This window comes from Rattus norvegicus, chromosome 5 (genome assembly GCF_021556685.1).
Source record: "Rattus norvegicus strain SHRSP/BbbUtx chromosome 5, alternate assembly SHRSP_T2T, whole genome shotgun sequence".
Taxonomy (NCBI): Eukaryota; Metazoa; Chordata; class Mammalia; order Rodentia; family Muridae; genus Rattus; species Rattus norvegicus.
Genome location: NC_141538.1, coordinates 128,526,014 through 128,547,668, shown reverse-complemented (window position 1 = coordinate 128,547,668; position 21,655 = coordinate 128,526,014). Strand labels below are relative to the sequence as shown.

General features: G+C 45.8%; 2 protein-coding genes across 4 annotated transcripts; both read right to left on the bottom strand.

The window, feature by feature from the left end:
* Window positions 1-3,707: 3,707 nt before the first annotated feature.
* On the bottom strand, window positions 3,708-11,588 carry Czib (CXXC motif containing zinc binding protein). 2 transcript variants are annotated; one of them, NM_001034132.1, is given in 8 exon segments: window positions 3,708-4,664; window positions 6,558-6,623; window positions 7,999-8,076; window positions 9,144-9,175; window positions 9,359-9,440; window positions 9,873-9,929; window positions 11,252-11,335; window positions 11,548-11,588. In NM_001034132.1, coding segments are annotated over 8 exon segments (483 nt in total). In that variant the 5' UTR covers window positions 11,554-11,588; the 3' UTR covers window positions 3,708-4,586.
* Window positions 11,589-13,391: 1,803 nt separating this feature from the next.
* On the bottom strand, window positions 13,392-20,779 carry Magoh (mago homolog, exon junction complex subunit). 2 transcript variants are annotated; one of them, NM_001100536.1, is made up of 5 exons: window positions 20,589-20,747; window positions 18,533-18,591; window positions 16,719-16,829; window positions 15,659-15,741; window positions 13,392-13,633 (listed from the first exon to the last, which is right to left on the bottom strand). In NM_001100536.1, the coding sequence occupies exons 1-5, from the start codon at window positions 20,674-20,676 to the stop codon at window positions 13,534-13,536; spliced, it is 441 nt and encodes a 146-aa protein (NP_001094006.1). In that variant the 5' UTR covers window positions 20,677-20,747; the 3' UTR covers window positions 13,392-13,533. The 2 variants fall into 2 exon arrangements, with proteins under 2 accessions (NP_001094006.1, XP_087404347.1); XM_087548221.1 differs by having other exon boundaries at window positions 13,425-13,633; window positions 18,488-18,591; window positions 20,589-20,779.
* Window positions 20,780-21,655: the final 876 nt, after the last annotated feature.

The following is a 21,655-nucleotide window of genomic DNA, read 5'->3' as shown; positions in this document are numbered from 1 at the left end:
CACAGTTCTCCGTATCCAACCCTGCATCCCTGCCCCGATGGAACCGGAAGCAACATAAACTATTCTGTAAGTTCTGGTGTTTGGTCATAGGAACAGAAAAGTTGACTAGCAGAGCTCCCTGATCTTGCCATTGTTATCTTTGATGGTGGCCTGAGATCACTTCTGATTCCCAGGCACTTTGTTGCTGGTTGAGGTGACAGTTATTACGTTCACCAGAGGCCACAAATCTTTCCTAAGTGAACTATTGTGAGGCGGTTCTAACTGGCTTTAAATGTAACCCACACCTATGGCTTTCTCCTTGTGTTAGATTTTCTTTCTGTTCAGAACCATTTATCTCTGACTGGAAGGTGTGGGCACAGAATCTGCTCATAGCCCCTCTCTAAGAAACACAGGCAAGCTACTTTTCTGCTTTTTCACCCTCGGGAGCAGCAAGAGGCAGCTGTTAGGCAAAGGTTTTATCTTTGCATCTGACAAGAAGACAGTCATGTTCTTCTAGCTTGTCAAAAGCAGCAGGGTGGCATGGAGGGCTGGCAGTCTGAGTCAGGCTGGCCCCATCTGAGGCTGTAGGGCACTGACAACTGAGCTCTGGGCTGGTTCCAAGTGGGTACTGGGTCACTAGAGAGCAGTACCGCCTGGCCGCCCTTCTGATCAGACCATTGGTCTGTTGCTTCAGTGCAGGAGCCCTGGCCGCATGCTGAGCGTGCAGTCTGCATCACCCCTCTCCCTCCTGCAGCCCTGCAGCACCTCCTACTGTGAAGTGCAGCCCATTCTGCTGGGAATGCTCCTGCCAGATAGTCACAGGCTGCTTCCCCCGGGAGAGGCACATCTGACAGGCATTCAGTGGCGCCAGGAAATTTGTTTTCAACAGTTTTCCCAGTGAGAAGAATGGCTGGGGAGGTATTGCAGCTAATGGCTTATGCCCCACTTCCTGCTGGCTCCTAAACACACGAGCTCCAGTGTAACCCTTTTAAAGCATTTGGTTTAGAGAAGTCCTTGGGAAACAATGCCAGAGAATGTGCAGATGCACAGAAGAGCAATGCCTCCCAGTGCTGAGAGCACTGCAGCTTTCTAGAGGCCTGACTTGAAAGCTCCCCTCCCCCACCCCCACTGGCACATGGCTTAGGACCGTGTTGTGTATGATTGCCATAGTCAGCTAAGCAGAGACCCTGGACGTTTCTGCTCTGAGAAGTAGCAGAAAAGGCTGTCGTATACCACAAAAGCCCAGCATACCACAACCACAACATCGTTATTAACAAAAGCCAAGCTTACACAGTCTAGCTAAGAAAATACCCATTTTGGATAAAGATGGTACTTTTGAAAAAAAGCTGCTTAGGGACAATTCAAGGGCAGACTGAGCACTTTTGCTTAAATTCCAGACAGAAGCCAGTGTTTGGGAGCAGTGAGATGGCTCAGTGGGTAAAAGTGCTTGTCACCAGCCTGATTCACTTCCCAGCAGGAGAGAACAGACTGACAGGTTATCCTTTGACCTGTGTGCGTGCAGCACAGCCTACATCTCCCTTACACATATTTTATAACGTGGACTAGTGAGACGGTGGCTTGCTCGGTGGGTGATGGCACTTGTTGGCAGATCCCAATTAGATCCTTGGAATCCATAGTAGAAGGGAGAACCAGCTCCTGTAGTCTCCTCTGACCTCCAGATATTCTGCCCATCTTGTCATCTCCCCAGACTCCTGAAACTACCTTTATTTACAGCTTGTACAGTGTATAAGCCTGGTAAGAAGGGGCAGGCTATTAGGCTTGCCAACAAGTGCCATTACTCACTGAGCAAGCCACCGTCTTACTAGTCCACTTTTTAACATTTGTGTATGGGAGGCGCATGTGTGCAATGATGTCCTCAGTCACACAATCGGGGCTGATCTTACTGAGTGACACACTAAAGAGCTGAAACCGTCCTCACATTTACATGAATCAAATAAGGCCCCAAGATGGGAGACACGTGCCCAGGGTTTGCAGTGAGGCAGATGCCGAGCCCAGTAGTTCCTCCTGTAACATCAGCACCGAACACCCAAGCTGACAAGCCTCGGCTGGAACACGTATTCAGTGCACAGGCAGTGCTCCAACCTTGCCTTGTTGCAATTTAACACTTGTCTCTACACACGAAGACTTAATAATTAACATGTTCACTTGCAACACCATCTGTCACAAGGCTAATACCACACTAGCTGAACTGCCACTTCTCTGTACGCTGTGGTATCTGTGAGTCACAGGAACTTCAGAACTGACTCAAGTTCTATTCGAACAGAAGTTGCGATTTCAATTAAATTTATAAAGTTTTTGAAAATGGGTGTCTGGTTGAACATTGTCTATCTATAATAACATAGGTTTTTCATGACTTTTAGTGAAACTTACTAGTATTCTCCAGTTATAGATTTCTTTGAGATTAAACCCTTGTTAGTTTGGGGAAGCAGGTATGTTTTCTCGCTGTTATATTTCTTTGTGGTCCTTGAATCTCCCATGTTCTGTAAGTGCTCTGTCCCTGAGAGACACCCCACCCTAGGCTGCTACTATAAAAGGCATCTTTTCTTGAAATTTTGCTTGTCAATTAATTGAAATGCCCTTGATTCCTCACAGACCTTAAATCTAACAGCACCTCTGAACTCTGCTGAACTTTCTTCGTTCTTTCCTCTTTTCATCTTTTTTTCTCTTATCACACTGATGGGACCCAGCAAAACAACAGAAGCAGTGATGGGGAGTCCTCAGCACCCCAACCTTTCCTCACTCATAAACACAGCACTGCTCTTGGCTTTCTCCTAAATCTTGGTCTGTCAAGGGCTTCTTTGTTGCTGTTTTGGTTAAATAGGTATTGAGTATTTCCTGTCTGCATAATCTATTTGACTTCTTGATGACTACTTCTTCAACCAGGAGTGATTTCATGAACTTAATACACACTGGCTGAAGAGTCTAGAAACAAGAAAAGCTACTTCCCAAGTCCAGAGCCACCGGCTTGCTGCTGGGGTAGACTGGCTTGGGCCTAGTGGGTGAGAGACAGCCTTGAGGAAGGCTCAGTCACAGAAGCAAGAAACAGGGCTGTTGCAGTAAATATTAGGGGTTTCTACTTCATCTTGGATCATTTAGTTCCCAAATAAAAGACACAAAAGCCTTTACATGCTAATAAGCTTTAAATCATGAGAGCTGGGCAGATGTCAACCCCTCTATGCTGCTCAGCCACCCCAAGGTCTCACTTGCATGTTCTGCCTGGGTCACTCCTACTCCAGCAGGTGGGCCTCCTGGCTGTGCGCTCACGAACCACCTTCCCGTGGCACGCCCCTCCTCCTTCCTCTCCCTGGGTCTCTCTTTAGACACCCCCATGGGACTAGAAGACCCAGACCAAACTTCTCCAGGGGGCTTAGTATACACAACATGCTTGCCAGACTAGAAGGGAGGAAAAGCAGGCACCTTCCTACCTTTCTTAGATGTGGCCAGTTTGCCAACTCCGTTAGACCCTCTCAACCAGCCTGAGGACGGCAGGCCCTTTTCTACTCTCAGAAGTGGGAAACCATGGGCTACAGAGGAGATGGCTCAGCAGTTAAGAGCACACAATGCTCTTGCAGAAGACCCGAGTTGGTTCCTAGGATCCACAATGGGTGGGTCACAATAGCCTGTAACTCCAGCTCTAAGGGACATGACATCCTCTTTTGGTCCCCAAGGGTACCAGTACTTACGCTACACATAAATACACACAAGTATGCACAATTAAAAATACAATCTTTCTTTTCTCCAGTAGAGTACTGGAGAAATGTGTGTGGAAACAGTTTTTCCAAATGGTGGTTCCCCAAGTATGAAGGCACAGCATACTCATTGCCTGCACTCACAGCTCTGTCTGCTGTGTGGGGATCTTCGGTTCCACGAGACTCAGTGGACCATGATTGCGGTCTTCACTCCGAGAGCTGGCTGGAAGCAGAACAGGAGATAAGTTGGGACCAGGAAGAGGTGCTTCAGGGGACGCAGAGGCTGATCACAGGGAAGACTTTGATGTTGACTCTGACAGGAAGTACTCTATCACAGCAAGTGAACAGAGCCATTAGCCAGGGATTTTGTGACGTGGACAGAATGGGCCAGCGGTGGGCTGCTGGTCTCTGGAGTGGACTCTGGGTGTGAAATGAGCAGCTGACAGATACCTGGGTTCACTGGAGAACCATGGTGCTCAGGGAGTGTTTTAGTTTGGAGCTACTGGGTTCACAGCAGCACTCCATTGGCTTCTCTGCCTTTGTGCCACTGGCTCTCACGCCTTTGATCCTGTAGGCTGGCCTGCCTATTTCTTAAGAGCTGGAGAGACTTTATTTAAGCTGTGTGCAAACTGGATCCGGTACAGAGTAGGATTAGAAAGCAAAGGCCTCCGGAATTCATTCTTATCTGTGGAGAAGTACTGCTCAGACCACCTTCACATACCACTGCGGCACCAACAGGGGCTTTATTGGTGGGACTCAGAACTGTGGCTAGCCCTGGCATGCAGACTGTGAGGGCTTGGTACAGGTGCTGGGAAAGCAGAGCTAGAAGCCTCCATGGGAACTGCTGCTCAGGGAGCTCTGTCTCTGTTCTTATAGGCAGGTGTGCAGGCAGAGAGTTCAGCACTTCACAAACTGATGGGTGACTTCAAAGATCCCCACAGACTCCTGAGTCTTCTCATCATAGTCTGTCCAGTCCTGTGAAATAAGAAGGCAGCGTGTTAGCCTTTCAAGGCAGAACAGGACAATGTGGACAGTGGAGAACCAGTTCCAAAGCCCAATCTAGGCTCTGACTCAGCTAGTCATGAACGCAGGAGACCCTTAACAGAGCAGACAACCCAGGCCTAAACTCCATCTCTTGGTCTTATAACCAGGCAAGTCATGTCTTTCCCCAAACCTGAGCTCTGTCCTTTATTACAAAAGAAAAATAGGGGACTCGAGAGTGACTATTGAAAGAATGAAATGAAACATTCATTTTCTATTCACATGGAAACACACTTTGCACCACAGCTGGCACAAGGTGGGCACAGAATGCCACCTGCTGCTGTTCAAAGGAGCCAGAAAAACAGAAAGCTGGGGTTCTTCCCTCAGGGCTAGAGTGACAGGCCTGTCTATCTGCAGGGTTGAGTCAATACTACAGTGATCACGCAAACACTCCAGCTACTGCTCCTGTGAACAGGGATAGCTTCTCATGAGCATCTGGTCACACGATTTCCATCAACCAGTAACTACCTCCATTCTACTTGTTTAAGAGCAGCGTATTTACTGTGCAGCTCAGCCACCAGCACTGTAACTTGGGCCTGAATGAAGCTTATCTACTGTGCACTTTCTGTGTCAGGTGCATCTAGCCTTCCTGCATGCATAACCATGGGGCCGCCTGGCGGGGGCCATGCTGGAGGAGCTGTAGTCAGCAATGAAGCTATGGTCACCGGTTAGCAAAGCAGCCATGGCTGTACCTTGGAGAGGCAAAGCCACAGGGGGATTTTGCTCAGAGTGCCCTTTGCTGCTGCTGGGCCTTATTGTGCTTGATGCTATGGTGCTCTTCTTGTGTTTATGAGGGTGTGATTACTGTGTGGGAGATTCCACCCCTCTCTGGGTAGTTTACCTGTAGTGCGAAAGAGTGACGATCTTCCCAGGACAGTGCTGTGAACATGGATTAATGATTCAGTTGAACTTTCTGAGAATAGTTTAAAGATACGAGAGGCCAGGGCTTCTTATGAGATATATAGAAAGATAGCAATAAAACTAGCAAATACCTTTCTTCAGCTGCATGGAGATAGGAAATAAGAACAGGGAAACTTCAGGTACTGCTAGCCCACAAGGCTTGCCTGTGAGAGATAGGCCAATGATTGAAGAAAGCAATTATGTTCCTGTAACTATGGTTAGTCGGAGTCTCCTGGCCATATGGCTTACAGAGGAGATTATCAGTTTTTGGAATGCACCTGAGAACACAGTTGTAAGAGGAAGATAAATGACCCTAGGAAGTGAGAGAAGGTGAGTAGATGGTTAGCTAGGCTAGCTCTGCAAGGCTCTGTAAACTAGAACAACAGGCGGCGGCCATACTGTAGCGGCACACGTCTGCCCACCAGTGCAAGAAAACTGGCTGAAATAGACTTTGGTTTGAGTTAAACTTTATTAATCAATAATAAAAAATACTGCTTTGGGGTAAAGATGTAATTCTGGGAGGAAAAGTAGTAGGAAGAATGTTTAACTGCGTGTGGGCTTCTGAGGAAATTTGTTTTTGAAATATGTGATTTAGGATTATTTCTGCGTAAAGACTTTTGTTCTGAGTAGTAAATAAGGGATAAGAGAAAAAAATAACATTAGAGAGAATAAGAGGAAATATGAGCTTGCTTCAACTATAACGTATCTGTGTGTCTTCTTATTGCCAACTTCACAGTTCCTCCTCAGAGCCCTGACCTACTGGAGCTGGAATCTGGCAGCTGCCCTTAAACGTTATACCTATGGCCATTTCACCAGCAGAATCACCAGCCAAAAGCACACAAATCTGGAGCTAGCTTGAAAGCCCTGTTTGCCAAAAAGAGAATTCCCACCAGGTACCACATAACGTCTTGCAGGATCCCGTCTCACCTTTTCTTGCAGATTGATGTCACTGAAGACTGTCCCTGACTCCACACCTTCAGCAGCAAACCCAGCCTGCAGGGACAGGACAGCAGGAGGGGGAAAGAAGGTGCCTGTGAGTACTTGCCCAGGGGCTGCTCTTCCTAGCAAAGCCTTCAAGATGAAAGGCAACTTTAGGATACACAACTGCTCCTGGAAAACTCGAGTCTCCAAGTTACATGGCCCCGCCATGGTGTCTCTAAATTACAGCTCTGGCCCAGAAGACTGTCTTGGTTTCCTTTCTGTTGCTGTGATAAGCATCAGACCCAAAAGCAATGTGGGAGAGTAAGGGTTTACTTTCGTACAGCTATCATCCAGGGACCCCAGGCAGGAGCCTACAGACAGGCAGAGACCATCTGGGGGAGCTTCCTGGCCTCTCAGCTACTTTTCTTTCCCATCCTTTTCTCTTTTTTGAGACAGTCTCACTATGTAGCTCTGGTTGACCTGAAACTTACTATGGAAACCAGGCTGGTTTTGAGCTCAGAGATCCGCCTGCCTCTGTCCCTCAAGTACTGGGATTAAAAGCGTGTAACCATGTCCAGCCTCAGCTATTTTTCTTAGATATCTCAGGCCCGCCTCAATTAGCAATTAGCAGTTCTTCATTTGAGGCCACCTACTCAGGTGATTCTAGTTTGTGTTAACAAAAACTAACCAAGTATAGAAGCAGGAGTGGTAAACTCTCCCATCAGGCCGTGTGTTGAAGGATCTGGGTATGCACCCAACTTTCCTCTCTGAACCTTAGTTTGTGGGGTGTTTGTTTGGTGAGTTAGGGTCTCTCTACATATCCCTGGCTATCCTGGAACTTGCTATGTAGACTGGGCTGTCTTTGAACTCACAGAAATCCACCTGCCTCAACCTCCAGTGCTGGGATTATAGGAGGGACACACTACGCCTGGCTCTGAACCTAGGATTTGTTTGTTTGAAACAGGGTCCCAGGTTGGCCTTGAACTTTCCGTGTGGCTGAAGATTTTTATTTGTGTTTTTGTTCATGGCATGGGGATGCCAATACCATATTTTCTATCTTACCCCCACAGACTTACTGTAAGGTAAAAATGTACAAACAAGGGACGAGCACTGACTGTGAGACTCAGACACAGACCTGGGTTCAAATTACAGTCCTCTAGTAGGACTCTGGTATGCTGCAGCCTCTGAATTCCCTTGTCTAAAAACTAGGATGAATCACTCCACAGGGTTATAGTAAGGATAACAGAAAGGTGATGGGCATGGAACACAGCACACAGTAGGCATTTAATAAGTGACAGTTACTATCCACAGACTTCCTGCTTTGTGGTGTAGCTCAGTGCTAGAACGCGGAAGGGAAAAGCAAGATGGAGTATTCCTATTTTAGTCTCTGTGAGAAGCAAAGTTCACTCACTTCATTCCCACCCCAGAGAGTCTTAAAAATACATACCTGGGGCTGGAAGTCAACTGGTTCAAGGCCCCGGCACTCAAACTCTACTATTGTCTTGAACTTCTCGTTGTCTTCTGCCTAGAGAGGAAGTGTACTGAGGAGGCAGGGCCTAATGGGCCCTCAGGAGACCCCCATGCCCTCTGTCTTTTTTACCATGTGGGCCCTTACTTCACCCGTGAGCCTAGAATAACAGAACAAGTTAGCCCTTAAAAAAGACAAAAAGCCTATGTAGGGTACTGCTCCCAGTAGGACCTTCTGTAGACACAGATTCTGCAGAAGAGTAAGGATCCTTGGGCTAGCCTTCCTGCATGTCAATAGAGCAGAGGAAACCCTACATATTTATTGTACTGAGAGCCAAGCATTGGCCCTAACACTATGTTCAATGAATGGTAAATGACCAAGACAAGAATGTTAAGCTACAAGGGCTCTAGACAATTCATATGGTCCCAGTAAGTACACCATGGCCTTTTGCTAACCATCCACCATGTCAGGCTGGTTCAGGGGTTGAGAGCACTGTCTCCTCTTCCAGAGGTCCTGAGTTCAATCCCTAGCAGTTGCTATAGATGGTGGCTCATCTGGTTCCCCCTTCTGGATTGCAAGCATACATGCAGGCAGAATGCTGTATACATAACAAATACATCTTTTAAAAGTGAGGGGAAAAATCCACCGTCTACCATACCGTGAGAAAGGCTGGGTGCATGGAGAGGGTATCTCTGGGAGGTGGGTAGCCAGGAAATCTATGCCTACTTCATCCATGGCTCAGACTACCATGCCCCGATTTTCATCCCATGTACAGTGTTTCAGGAAAACACTGCAGTGTCACTCAGTGGATGATGTATATATGGGGGACAAAAGGTACTGAGCAAATAACAACTGTGTTAAGTGCATGAGAGAGTAATAAAGAGGGGAGCATGGTGTCAAGTACCTGGACTCTCAGCATTCAGGGTGCTGAAACAGGAGCATGATGGTTTTAAGACAAGCCTGGGCTACCACTGAGGCCTAGTCTCAGGCAAAACAAAGAGTTAAGTACATGGGGCCATATCCAGTGGCGGGCCACTCTGATGCAGCTACCCTTGAACCCACACCTCCCAGCCATCGGGTCAGATTTAATCCCACCACTCCTGACACTACAGCAGGAAACTTACATTGTAAGACTTGATGGTGCTGCTCAGAATTTCTGAAATACAAAAGGAAAAGCTGACTTGAATCTATACCAAGATCCACTCGGGTGCCCAGACGTGGCCTGGGAAAAAGGGAGAGCTGCACAGGTTTTAGTACTTCACACCTAAGTCCACCCCCGGACAACACAAGCCTGCTTCCGGTCAGCCTGGAAGAGCCTGCTAGGCACTGCCTGACCTACCAATAGAGTTCTCCCGTGCACACAGCTTGCACTTCTGGACCATGGAGGCACTGCCTCGGCCTCCTTTCAGCGCCACACTGTCCTGACGAGAAGCAAACAGAATCTCTAGTCATGTAACAGTTAGACGAAAGGGTCCCAGAGAGCTCTCATCTCACCACCTCATCCAGTAGAACAGACTAAGACCACAGAAGTGAGTTTACTTGCTGACAAGCGACAAGAGGGTGAAGGAGAGCTCGGCAGTAGAGCATGCTCAGGATGTGCAAAGCCTAGATTCAATCCCTGGTTGGGGCAGAACCCTAAGGAGTCTTCTCATGGTTGAGAAAAAAGGTCCTTCTTGATTTTGAACTCTGCCTCATATCCCAAAGATGCCTGTTGTTCCCCATTCGGGTCACATTGGTGCTCTTTCAAAATCATCCCCCCGACCCCCAAAATGGTCAAAGGAAAGAGAGATGAAGGCCAGTTTCCACAAATTTCTGCCCAGAAGCGTATGTGTGTATGTGGTAGGGACCATTACCATCAGCCGGATATATTGCCACTTCTCTGAAATCTCACCACAGTTGCCACATTTCATCTTGGGGAAGAAAAAGAGTATTAGGTGAGCAGGTGACTTGAAAGATACCATGGGAAGGATAAGCATATTGTAAAACAAGTTCATACCCTAATATCTCCTCTTAATTTATTTTAGATGAGATCTCACTACATAGCCCAAACTGATTTTGAACCTTAGATCTTCTTGCCTCTGCTTTCCAAGTATTGGGATTACAAATAAATGCCACTGTGCCTAATATATCCTATCTTCTAGGTAATTCTTACATCATCCTAAGGTCAGTGCCAAAGAGGACATGAGCAGATTTATCTCCAGGTAAGAACAAGTTGTTTCTGATGCTGTCACCCCCGCCTTCCTCTAGAATCTGTGCCATTTGGCTGGGGACACCAGGTTGTCACAGGCCCTAAGCAACTCTGCTGGTTAGGAGCTCTGTGCTTAGAGTCCTGAGTGCTGGGGTTCACAGTTCCTCATTCTGTACTGTTTATTTCTCCTTCATCATTCTGTGTTTCTTCAAGTGAAAGAAGTCCATTCTTCCAATGAGCACTGGAACTCCCTCTCTAAACACTTGGAAACAGGAGGCTGTGGGTGCAGTGGTAGAGCACTTGTCTAGTGTGGCCTGGTGTGTGTGTGTGTGTGTGTGTGTGTGTGTGTGTGTGTGTGTGTGTGTAAATAAAAGTCATCAGTTACGGCTTCCTGAAAGACAAGGCTTTGGTTGGGTATGTGAGTCACTGAGACAGACTAGAATAAAGCAGAATCTGCGACAATAAAGAGCCTCACACTGTTTGGACCTCTACAGACCATACGCACAAAGAACCTACCCAGTTTACTAGAACTGTGTGAAAACGAAGGGCAGCTAACGTTCACAAGAAGTAAAACGAGCAAATAAAACAAGGTGAGTTTATTCACCATATTAAGTAATCACAAGGTCCTTTCAAATAACATTTTGTTCAGTGTATGATTACAAACCAAGAGCTGGAAGGATTTCACATCAGGAGAGTGCTAGCATGCGGCCCCAAATTCAGATATAACTCCAGAACCAAAGAGGGATTAAAAACAGAAAACTCCACCATTCGAGGAGGCCAAACATCTGTAATCCTAGCAAGATCAGTTCAAAGTCATCCTTAAGGCCAGCCTAGATTAAATAAGGCTAATGTTTAATTGATAAAAAATAATTTGAATTCCATTCTGAAAAGCTCAGTTAGATGCCTGGTTAAGTACCTCAGACCCTAAAGAACAGAAAGGCTCCCAATTCAACACAGAGATCATGGATTGGCCCTGAGCTCTAAAATGCCCACCGCCTCCCGATGCTCCTCCCCTTCCCAGGAGAAATCCGTCTTCCGTCGTACCTTGAGGTACCACCGGAAGTCTTCGCCCACTGGCCGAAGGTTCGTGACGTTCTCCAGTGTGGCTTTGAGCTGAAGTGCGATTTTCTGAGAAGAGGGCGGGACAAGCTGAATGCATGACCTCGCTGCGTGCCACGCCCCACTCCGCCCCTCCCGGTTCAAGCCCGGCCTCCCAGGCCTCACTCCTTCCACTCCCTCCTGGTGTGAGCTCGCGACTCTGAGCTCCTCGCCACCTTCGCCCCATATCTCATTCAGCTACCGGGGCGGGGATGCCCCCATGGCAAATCGCCTCCTCTTACCCCCATAGCTGCTCGTCCACGTTATACTACTGCGACAGCTGCTTTCCGGCCCGTCGTAAAAGCTGGTGCCGCCGCGCAGCCTCAGTACGGGTGGGCGGGGAGCGGGGCGTTGGTGAGCGGTGTAGGCTGGCTTTTTCTGGCTGGTCCCTCCTTAACTTGCCAATCGGGGCTGCTCCTCTGTAGGTTCGCTGGAACCGTTGGAGTCGTTTATGCTAGAGATGGTTACTGATTCTCAATCTGTGCCATCATTAAGCAGGCAAGATAGTCAGGCTCGAAACGTCTGCCAAACCTCTCTAAGCCCTCGGTTCTCTATCAGACTTCTCACTACCCTATGGTCCTGAGGCTTCTCAGATTACATTGCAGCCTCCCAGGTTTGGGGTAGTCGCCCTCTAAACTGCCCACTGAATCGACACGATCTGATAACTCGACCTTTCCCACAGGGCTGCCCTGTGTCTAAGTCCTTCTCGTGGTACCTATGTCTGAACAGTTTTCCCCCACCTTAGAGTCATATACTTACTGACACTGCAGGAGCTGGGGGCACCAACATTCGATAACATGTCCCATTTTTCTCAAGACGGTTTCTCTGTGTAATAGCCCTGTGGGTGTCCTGGACTCGCTTTGTAGACCTGGCTGGCTTCGAACTCAGAGATCCATCTGCCTCTGCCTCTCAAGTGCTTGGCCCCCACTTTTATGGCCTAGTCTTTTTAAATTGTAGGTTTATTTTGACAGGTAGTATTTCTGTGTTCCAGAAGCATGCATGAAGCTCCCACTGAGGCTAGAAGAGGGCATCATAACTCTTTAACAGAGTGCTGTGAGCTACTCCATGAATGTTACGAATGAAACGGGGTCCTTTACTAGAGCAGCAAGTTTTCTTAACCTGACAGCCCCCCTCCCTGCCCCTCGGCCCCTTGCTCGATACCACCCGACTGTCCTTTACGTATCTCAGAAGTTTGGCATCCTGGCATGCCAGATACAAATGATAGCCCTAACTTGAGTATGAAACGTCTGAGGACGCTTGGGACCTTGTCTCAGACTAGAATGTCTCAAAAGCTATGTATTTAGGCTCCTTATGTCCCTTCAGTCAAATGAAACCTACCAAATCCCATTCCTTCTAGTGCAATCTAATCAGCTATTTTCGGAAAGCCATGAAATTTAAGTAATGGCAAGAGACAGTTCCTGCCAGTCTATCTGAAGAGTTCTCCACACTAGATAAAGGATATATGTAAAGAAGCCCAACCACAATACAATTTTCTGCCCAAAAGCTAACACTAATGCTAGCCTGGTGTTTTACTACTGAACTATAACTCCAGCAATGAATTATCTTGTGAATCTTCAGGGTTCCCATTGCCCTTGAACTGGGTGTGGTGGCACCTACCTATAATACCAACACTTGGGAGACTGATCCCAAGTTCAAAGTCATCCTGGGCAGCAAAGGGAGGGGAGACTTTGTTGAAACAAAATCCAGGTACCTTGTCCTGAGATACTGCTAATGAGATTCTTAATTCTCACTGTGTTGAAAAAATTATTTATGTGTGTATTGGCACACGCCGATGGCACAGCACAGGTATGGAAGTTCTGAGCTCTTGCCTTCCACCTTGTTAAGGCAGGGTGGTCCAGGCTGGCCCACATAGGTCCCAGGGATGTGGATGGTGGTCAGGTTTATGCAGATAGAGCTTTTTACTACCAGAACCATCTCCTTGGCCCTCACTGTATTTTTAAACCCTTCCCCATTATTTCCTGTAAAATGGTAGTTTTTAGACAGTTGCTTAGGGTTTTTTCTTTCCTTTGTCAAGTCTCCCTCAGAATGTTTGTATTTATATATTGAGAATTCACACATTCAGGTGTTTAGAAAAATGACAAAAAAAGATGTTACCACATTTATTAAAGACCATCATTTATTGTTTATAAAAATTGCCCCAATATACAGAAAATTCCTAATTCCGGTAACTAAAAACTCCCACCCGCCTTGTGTCCACAATATCCAATCTAGATTGGCTTGATCTTGAAGTGTAATCCAATAAGGCTGAAGACTAAACACTTCAGGTCCTGGACAAGATAATAAAACACTCGCAAGCCTTCTGGATCCCTGGGATACAAAGAAAAGGAAACTGTTTAAGAGCAGAGAAAAATTGGCAAATGCAAAAAATGAATAACCCTATTACTATAAAAACGCTGACGAGGCAGCACATGTCCACTAAGACGATAACTTATTAAAATGGAGTATTATGAAGCCATTTAAGCAATGCTTTTATTGTGAAAATACATAAGGGGGAAACCTGTGATTTCTAAAACTGTATATAGAAGTGGAAATTCAGGTCAGTCAGTGATGGAGAAATGCAAGGCTCTAACCATGTTCAATTCCCAGCAACACAAACCAAAACAAAAAGTCACACCTCCACCCCAGCACAGCGTGAGGGGCTTAAAATCTGTTCTTTTTGAGGTTGGGTCTTATTAAGACTCCAGAGCCAGATGCTGGGGTGAAAGCCTCTTAGCTCAGAGGGGCAGAGAAAGCACCCAGCTGACCTTCCTCATCAGCCAATGTCCCAGAAGCCATTTCCTAAAACATTCTTTCAAACTGAATGCCTCTTGCTTTTACTTCCTGTGTCTATCTGCCCTCCTGACTCCATTACTCTCTATGGCTTTTTCCTATGTTCATTCTCTGTCAATATTCACTCCCCCTTTTGGCCTATGGTTGACTTAATTTAATCCTGTTTACAATATCCAAGCAGAAAGCTCTTGGATTAAAGGTGTATGCTAAAATTGAGCCACACCACAATTAAAGGCAGGGTTTTTCAAAGTAAATAACACAATCTCGGGGTTCACAGGGTGACCAGATATTCCTGTGCCATACTTCCCAAGTACTTGAGATTTCAAGCATGCATCACTATGCCTCAGCTTTTGATGTTTTCTTTTCTTTTTTTAAACATTTTTATTTATTTATTATGTATACATCATACAGCTTTCTGCCTGCATGTATGCAACTACAGGCCAGAAGAGGGCACCAGACCTGATTATAGGTGGTTGTGAGCCACCATGTGGTTGCTGGGAATTGAACTCAGGACCTCTGGAAGAGCAGACAGTGCTCTTAACCTCTGAGCCATCTCTCCAGCCCTTGATGTTTTCTAAAACTAAGAAATTACATGTGAAGATGTTAGGTGGAGCTGGGCAGGGACGGCACACATGCTGTTCAAAGTTCAAGGCCAGCCTGACCCATATGGCTGAGTTCTTGGGCAGTCATACTAGATAATAAGATCCTTTCTGAAACAAAACCATGTTATCACTGGTTGTCTATTAAGGGCATGAAAGATCGTTCCCTTTCTCTTTTCTGTATTTCCTGTATTTCTGACAATGACCATCTACTGCTCTCAGAATAGAAGAAAAAAAATTAAAGTAGTAAGCAGGGCTGACAAGTATGTCCAGGAAGCAGAGAACTGCAAAATTCTAAGGGTTCTTTCTAGCAAACAGAGTCACATCCTGGTGTTAGAATTCAAATTTCACCAAGACTAGGATGGGCTAGTCTGAACAGTCAACCCTGAGAAAGCTGTTCCCACAGTGAGCAGCAGTGCATGGCCTCATTTCATGTCCTCTTCTGGTTGTCACTGCCCATTCCTCCACGTCACCAAGAAGCAGTAACTGCAAGAACCTCCACAGTAAAAGAAGGAACTCCTGAGAACACAATGACCTGAATCTGTAAGCGATGCATTTGTGGCTCAGCCATAAGTGGATGCAGGTAAGCTCATGAGGTTTCCACTGTCACATGCATGTTCAGATGTCTTGTCCTGTCATCATTTCCTAAGCCATACACTGTAACAGCTATTTACACAGAATTTGGCCTTACAACGATGACTTAAAGCACATGGGAAGTACACAGACTCTGTGCAAACAGGACGCTATTTTATATAAGGAAATTAAAGATTCTAGTACCAAGATTCCTGAAACCAACCCCTCCATGACACTGAGCCATTGTAACCCGGAGCTCCCTATGAATGAAGATCGCACCGCCCACCTCGGTGTTGTCTGCACCACATCTTTGTATGATGACCCCGTGTGGTTGATACTTTTCAATCTCCAACAACAGACACAACTGATTATAAACATCATATATGCTTACTTGGACTGGTTGACATCAATAAGGGAACCAATTTTTGATGTTGTAAAAGAAATGTGCTCATCTCCAATGACAATTTCGAGTTCCTAAAAATAAAAACAAAGACCAGAGTTTAGATGAGCCCTTGTCCTGTGTGCTTGATAAATGAATACTGTCTGACTTTGATATATATGTGTGTGTGTGTGTGTGTGTGTGTGTGTGTGTGTGTGTGTGTATGAATGAATATATATATTCATTCTAAGTATCCTCATCCAGTCTGTGGCTTGCTTCAACTTTATTTTGATGCCTTTTATCAAACAACCTTTAAGGTTTTTTATTTGTTGAGACATGATTTCTCTGTATAGCCCTGGGTACCTGGAACTTGCTCTACACACCTGGCTGGCCTTAAACTGATACGATCTGCCTGCCCCTTCCTCCTGAGTGCTGGGATTAAAGACATGCGCCACCACAGCCTAGCTAAGTTTTAACTTTAATGAAACCAGATTTATAAATCTTTTCCTTTGGAAAAAAAAAGTTGTTTTGGTTTGCTTTTCTTTTTCTTTTTCTTTTTTTTTTTTTGGATGGGTCTTACTATATAACTTTGGTTGGCCTAGAACTTGCTATGTAGATCCAGGGTGGCCTAGAATCCAGAGATCCCCCTGCCTCTGGTTCCCAAGTGCTGAGATTAGATGCATATGGCACCATGCCCAGAACAATTTTAGATTTTGAAAGTGACCCATGCACCTGGGCTTTAGGATAGAAACATGGGCTATACAAGACAGGAGAAACACAGAAAACAGAAGTATGAAGCAGAAGGGTTAAGTAGCACTCAAGGCAGAATTACATTTTATTTTTTAGTTATCAAAATGGTAATATTGGACTGGAAAGCTGGCTCAGTGGTTAAGAACATTGATTACCCTTCCAGAGGACCTGAGTTCCATCCCCAGCACCAACATGGAATTAATGATTCCCCTAGAACAGGGTATTCCTAGTCAGGTAGGGCTCCCTCCTCCCTATATCCCATAGAGCAGTAGAACTCCTCTTCTTTGTAAGAAGTACAAAGTGCAGTCAATAAAGCACTCACCTGCCGGCCCACTCGATCAGGAGGGGGCCACAGAGCGTCATCTTCTTTGGTGATCTCACTGTCGTCAATAATCCTCTTTAATTCTTCCATCACACTCTTATGTACATAAGCCTGCAATTGAGTTAAAATGTATGAGCCTATGTCCCTCACCGCACACCAGACCTGACACTGTAGTGTCACTAGTGTCTGTGTCTATCTCTCTCCTGGTTTGAGAGGTCACCTCATGGCCACACACATTCCCACTACTGCTGTGATGTTTGGATTCTTGAACCTCCAGAATGATGGCCTAAAAAAATCTCTTCTTTGTTTGAGAGTCTCATTTAGTCCCGCTGGCTTCCAATTTGCTATGAACTTTAATTGATTAACTGATTAATTAATTTTTAAAGTTTTTTTTCCATACAGTTTCTCTGTGTAGACCTGAAACTTGCTCTGTAGATCAGGCTGGCCTTGAACTCAGATTCGCCTCTTTCTGCCTCCAAGTGCTGGGATTAAAGTGGCGTACCACCACCACCACCACCACCACCACCACCACCACCACCACCACCTCCACCTCCACCTCCACCTCCACCTCCACCTCCACCTCCACCTCCACCTCCACCTCCACCTCCACCTCCACCTCCACCACCACCACCACCACCACCACCACCACCACCACCACCACCACCACCACCACCACCACCGTGTCTAATTGAATTACTACAAAGTCCTGGGATTGTCAATAATTCTTGTCAATAATTCTGCAATAGCCTCTGTCAGATATATTGTTACAGTGGTAACAGACAACTAAATCACCCTTTAAAGGTATGGTTTTATGCAGCTGAGACTGGCCTTGAACTCTTGATGACCATCTTGCTTTCACCTCCACAGTGCTGATATTACAGACATGACAACCACAACCTGTTTCTGTGAAGCTAAGGATGAAACCCAGGGCCTCATGAAGACAAGCACTCTATCAGCTCAGCCCCATCCTAGTCATTCTTAGATAGTACGCTTTGGAGGAGCACTAGGTCATGCAAAACACAGAAAAAGATATGATGCTGACATGGCACAAAATTAACTGCTAAATAGTATGAAGACATACTGACTGTCATTTTCAAGTGTAAGAGTGGCTAAAAGAAAACGGTTCTGATGAAGCCTTAGTGATATGGTAGAAATCCCAGCAGAATGGAGCACAAACGAACTTTACTGAGATATGGATATGCCCAAATTCCTATCATTATCTCTTACAAGACAGATAAGAGTAACTATGAACAAGCCTCAGATTTAATATCTAGGTTATCATCTTCCTATATGAGAATACAGCACAATACTTAGTCACATGGGCTTTTATAATCACGATTAAAGAATATACATATATGTAAACTTCCTAGTGTCACACAAGGCATCAGCCTGCACTTAAAAGACTTTCCCGATCTCTTTCCTCTTCAGAAGCAAATCCAATGCTCTCGTCATAGTCTATGTACTAGGAACTATATCAAACAATGTAAATATATTTAATTCTATGACAGCCCTTGGGAGAGGAAGGTTTTCTTATCCTTTGTTTTACAGAGACCAAGTTCAGCCAGAGAACTTGTCTGAGATCACATGGTCAGGAAGGGGCATAACAAGGGTACAAATCAAGATACACAGATTTCAAACAGTTACTAGCTATTCTCAGCTATTGATTCAGCGAGGAGGGAAAAGAGCGAATTAGAGACCTGAGAAATAATCTACCTGTTTACACTCCCCACACTACATCTTCCATTACCATCACTAGAGAGAGCACAAACCATGTGAAACAGAAGGCTGACTCGAAGGGAAGGGAAGGTCTGTACCTCTTTCCTGATCATGACATCATTTTTGTAATTGCTGTTGTTGGCATATCGCAATTTACCTTTGGGAGAAAAAAAAAATGAATGCAATGTATTAGAAAACATGAACATAGCAGCATTACCCTCCTAAGAATATCAGCTTTGCCTAAATTATATCCAACCCATTTCCCAGCTCTGATATCAGTCTTTCTGGTATTTCATGTTCAACCACTGAGCACCAGAAGACCGACCTGTGCATGAACTAGAGTCCTGGCAGAGGTACGGTGATGTAGCAAACGAACACATTCTCAACTCTGGCAAACAGCTTCTGCAGGTTAGCATACCCAGCTGTAAACGGGAATTTTAATTGCTATCTTACCTACAGAGAATCATGCTGATGTTCATTCAATTGGGTTGTGAAAGTACTTTGAAAACTACAGAAACTGCATATGCATGCAAGCAAGCAAGCAGGCAGACATGCAGACATGCACATGGTCACTGATCTATCTCTGCATTTTTTTTAAATCTATTTATTTTTTTGTATATGAGTACACTGTAGCTGTCTTCAGACACACCAGAAGAGGGCATCGGATCCCATTACTGATGGTTGTGAGCCACCATGTGGTTGCTAGGAATTGAACTCAGGACCTCTGGAAGAGCAGTCGGTGTTCTTAACCACTGAGCCATCTCTCCAGCCCCTATCTCTGCATTTTTAAATTGAGCACATTCAGTTCATAAGGCCCTTTGCCTATGTGTACAGCCAAAAGACTACCTTGGGCATACCTTGAAGATGAAGATTTAAAAGAAAGAGAGAGAGAAGGAGGGGGCGCGGGAGGGGGAGAAGAAAGGGAAAAGAAAAGGAGGGAGGGGCATGGTGACACACACCTTTAATTCCAGCAGGCAGAGGTAAGTGAATCTCTTTGAGTTTGAGGCTAGTCTGGTCTGCACTGCAATTTTGGAACAGACAGGGCTACCCAGTAAGAATCTTTCTCAAAATCAAAACAATAAAACAGCCCAGTGTATTAGGTGTTGTGGTAGAAAGAAACAAGAGTAAGCTTTGGAAAGAACCACCTAATGTAGGCTGAAGTTCATACATAAAGTTACTTTGAGTGAGTGGGCGGGCTATGGGATGTACAGTAAAATGTAGGGACAGGTTAAGGGACCAAGAAAAGACAAGACAGTGTTTTGGACAGAAGTCACAGTGAAGAGACTACAAACTAAATAAAAAGTGCTTGGGATGCTGCAGGCATAAACAAAGATTGGATTCTGAGCGTGGAAAGATTATTGTAGGGCTGGGGCTGGAAGGGCAGGCAGGAACTCAATCTTGGCTGTATGCCAAGGTAGGGGTTTGAATTTTGTCAGGAAGACAGAGGACAGCTATTGAAAGAATCAGAGAACTAGAGTAATGTAATTACTTAGGCCTGCTGCTACATTTTCTTGTCCAGGATACTTTTTAAAGAACGAACCAGTCTCTTAAAGTTTTCAACTGTTTCCTGTTGCCCCTATTCATGCCTTACAAACACCTGTACAGTGAGGCTCCCGCCTAACATCTAATACTGTCCTCCAGTCACCCCAATGACCACCTGAAATATGTCTGGTTCTTTGCGGTCCTATAATCTTGACACTTGCTACTCCTATAGATGCTTTTTTTCTTCCTGAACTTCAAAAATTGATCCATTTTCAATTACGGCTTAATTCAAATACCGGCTCTTCAGAGTTCTCTCTAAAAGCGACCTTATTTTCTGATCACTCCTCACTACAAGAGATCACTGTTTGTGGTTTCTTCACGAGAGGGGAACATTTATTTTCGTTGCTCTGTCCCCAGACTGGAAAACAGCCCAATCTAAGATGGGCACTCGATCTTTGTTGAAATGTAAGCAATCTGGCTTTTTAAAAATCTACTAAGACGCTCCAGCGGATGAACAGAAAGAATCAATGAAGCCGACAAAGGAATGCGCCTTTCACAACCCAACAGCACCACGGGTCTGAGTCCCTTGCTTCGCTACATTCCGGAGCCCGCCTTCTCCTCCGCCCTCCCCGGGTCCGGTCCCATTCCCCGCAGGCAGGAGGCCGCTCTTACCGTCAGGTCGGAATTCAAACTCCAGGAACTCATGACCAAACTTGCCTTTGTGACCCACGTAGTAACGTAGGTAAAAGTCACTCTCCATGCTTCGCAAGGGACAAGCAAGACCGAACTTTAGGAACAGATGACACTAGCACTGTCTGCGGTCTGAGTCCCACACCGGCGTAATGGTGGCGCGCGGAAATGACGTCCGCCACCGCGACACTAGGAGTTTTATTTCACTCTCCGGAGGCGGGAACGAATTTGCCACGCCCCCTAGCCTTGAAGCAAGATAAAGACCACGCCCCCTTCGCGGGACGTCAAGAATTCTGGAAGGTCTTGGCATCTGAGAACTGCATCCGGAGAGAGCTTCACCTGGGTTTCAGCCCCAACACAGAGTGCTGGAGTCCAGTCAGGCTCAACCTCAATTTAAAGAGACAAGTGAGTCGAACGAGGCTATTCACACTTTGAACCTGGATGAGTTTCCACAGTAAAATGGGGCAAGATGATTCGCCCATCTATGAGCACGCTGCCCCCCTTCTTCCACTCCCCAGTGTGCTGATCAGGAGTTGGCTTTGAGGCCGGAGAGCAGTGAATGTCTATGGTTTAGCGCTAAAGAGTGTAATGCAGAGGGGTCACGAGTTTGAGACCAGTAAAACTGTCACACCCACTCTAGTAGAGTCTGTGTGACAGGAAGCTCTTGTGCTTCGTTTCTATCCAGAACAGAGGCCTGTGCCTAGAATGGCTCGGCCTCCTGGAGGTCCCTGACAGCCTCCCTACAAAAATATGATGACTGGGGTCTATGCTTGCGGTGGAGGTGCCTTCTGTGTTCTAGCCTTGGTGATCTTGGCAGCTTTAAGCCTGTCAACAATATCTGATTTTAAGAATATAGCAGTGTGGGAAGATGGTCATGTTCCTTTAGATGTCTCAAGAACTGAAAGTTCAGAGATGGAAACGTCTCACACCATCATGATCCTGATGAACTCAACGGCTGTGATGAATTCTACTGCTGTACCCATTAGCTCCCAGTAAATAGGAGAGAAATTAATTGCAGTTACTAACAATATGACTGTTCCAGAAAAGTC

What these genes read in the sequence shown, in the direction of transcription:
- Czib (XM_087548219.1), bottom strand. Translation starts at nt 11,171, where the DNA reads ATGATCTCTGTGTTGAATTGGGAGCCTTTCTGTTCTTTAGGGTCTGAG. An exon ending in GGCAATATATCCGGCTGATG is followed by an intron (nt 9,441 to 9,872) that starts GTAATGGTCCCT and finishes GCTTCTCGTCAG; the next exon opens with GACAGTGTGGCGCTGAAAGG. An exon ending in TGCACGGGAGAACTCTATTG is followed by an intron (nt 9,176 to 9,358) that starts GTAGGTCAGGCA and finishes TTTGTATTTCAG; the next exon opens with AAATTCTGAGCAGCACCATC.
- Magoh (XM_087548221.1), bottom strand. Translation starts at nt 20,676, where the DNA reads ATGGAGAGTGACTTTTACCTACGTTACTACGTGGGTCACAAAGGCAAG. An exon ending in GTTTGAATTCCGACCTGACG is followed by an intron (nt 18,592 to 20,588) that starts GTAAGAGCGGCC and finishes TTTCTCCCAAAG; the next exon opens with GTAAATTGCGATATGCCAAC. An exon ending in ATTGATGTCAACCAGTCCAA is followed by an intron (nt 13,634 to 15,658) that starts GTAAGCATATAT and finishes TTTGTATCCCAG; the next exon opens with GGATCCAGAAGGCTTGCGAG.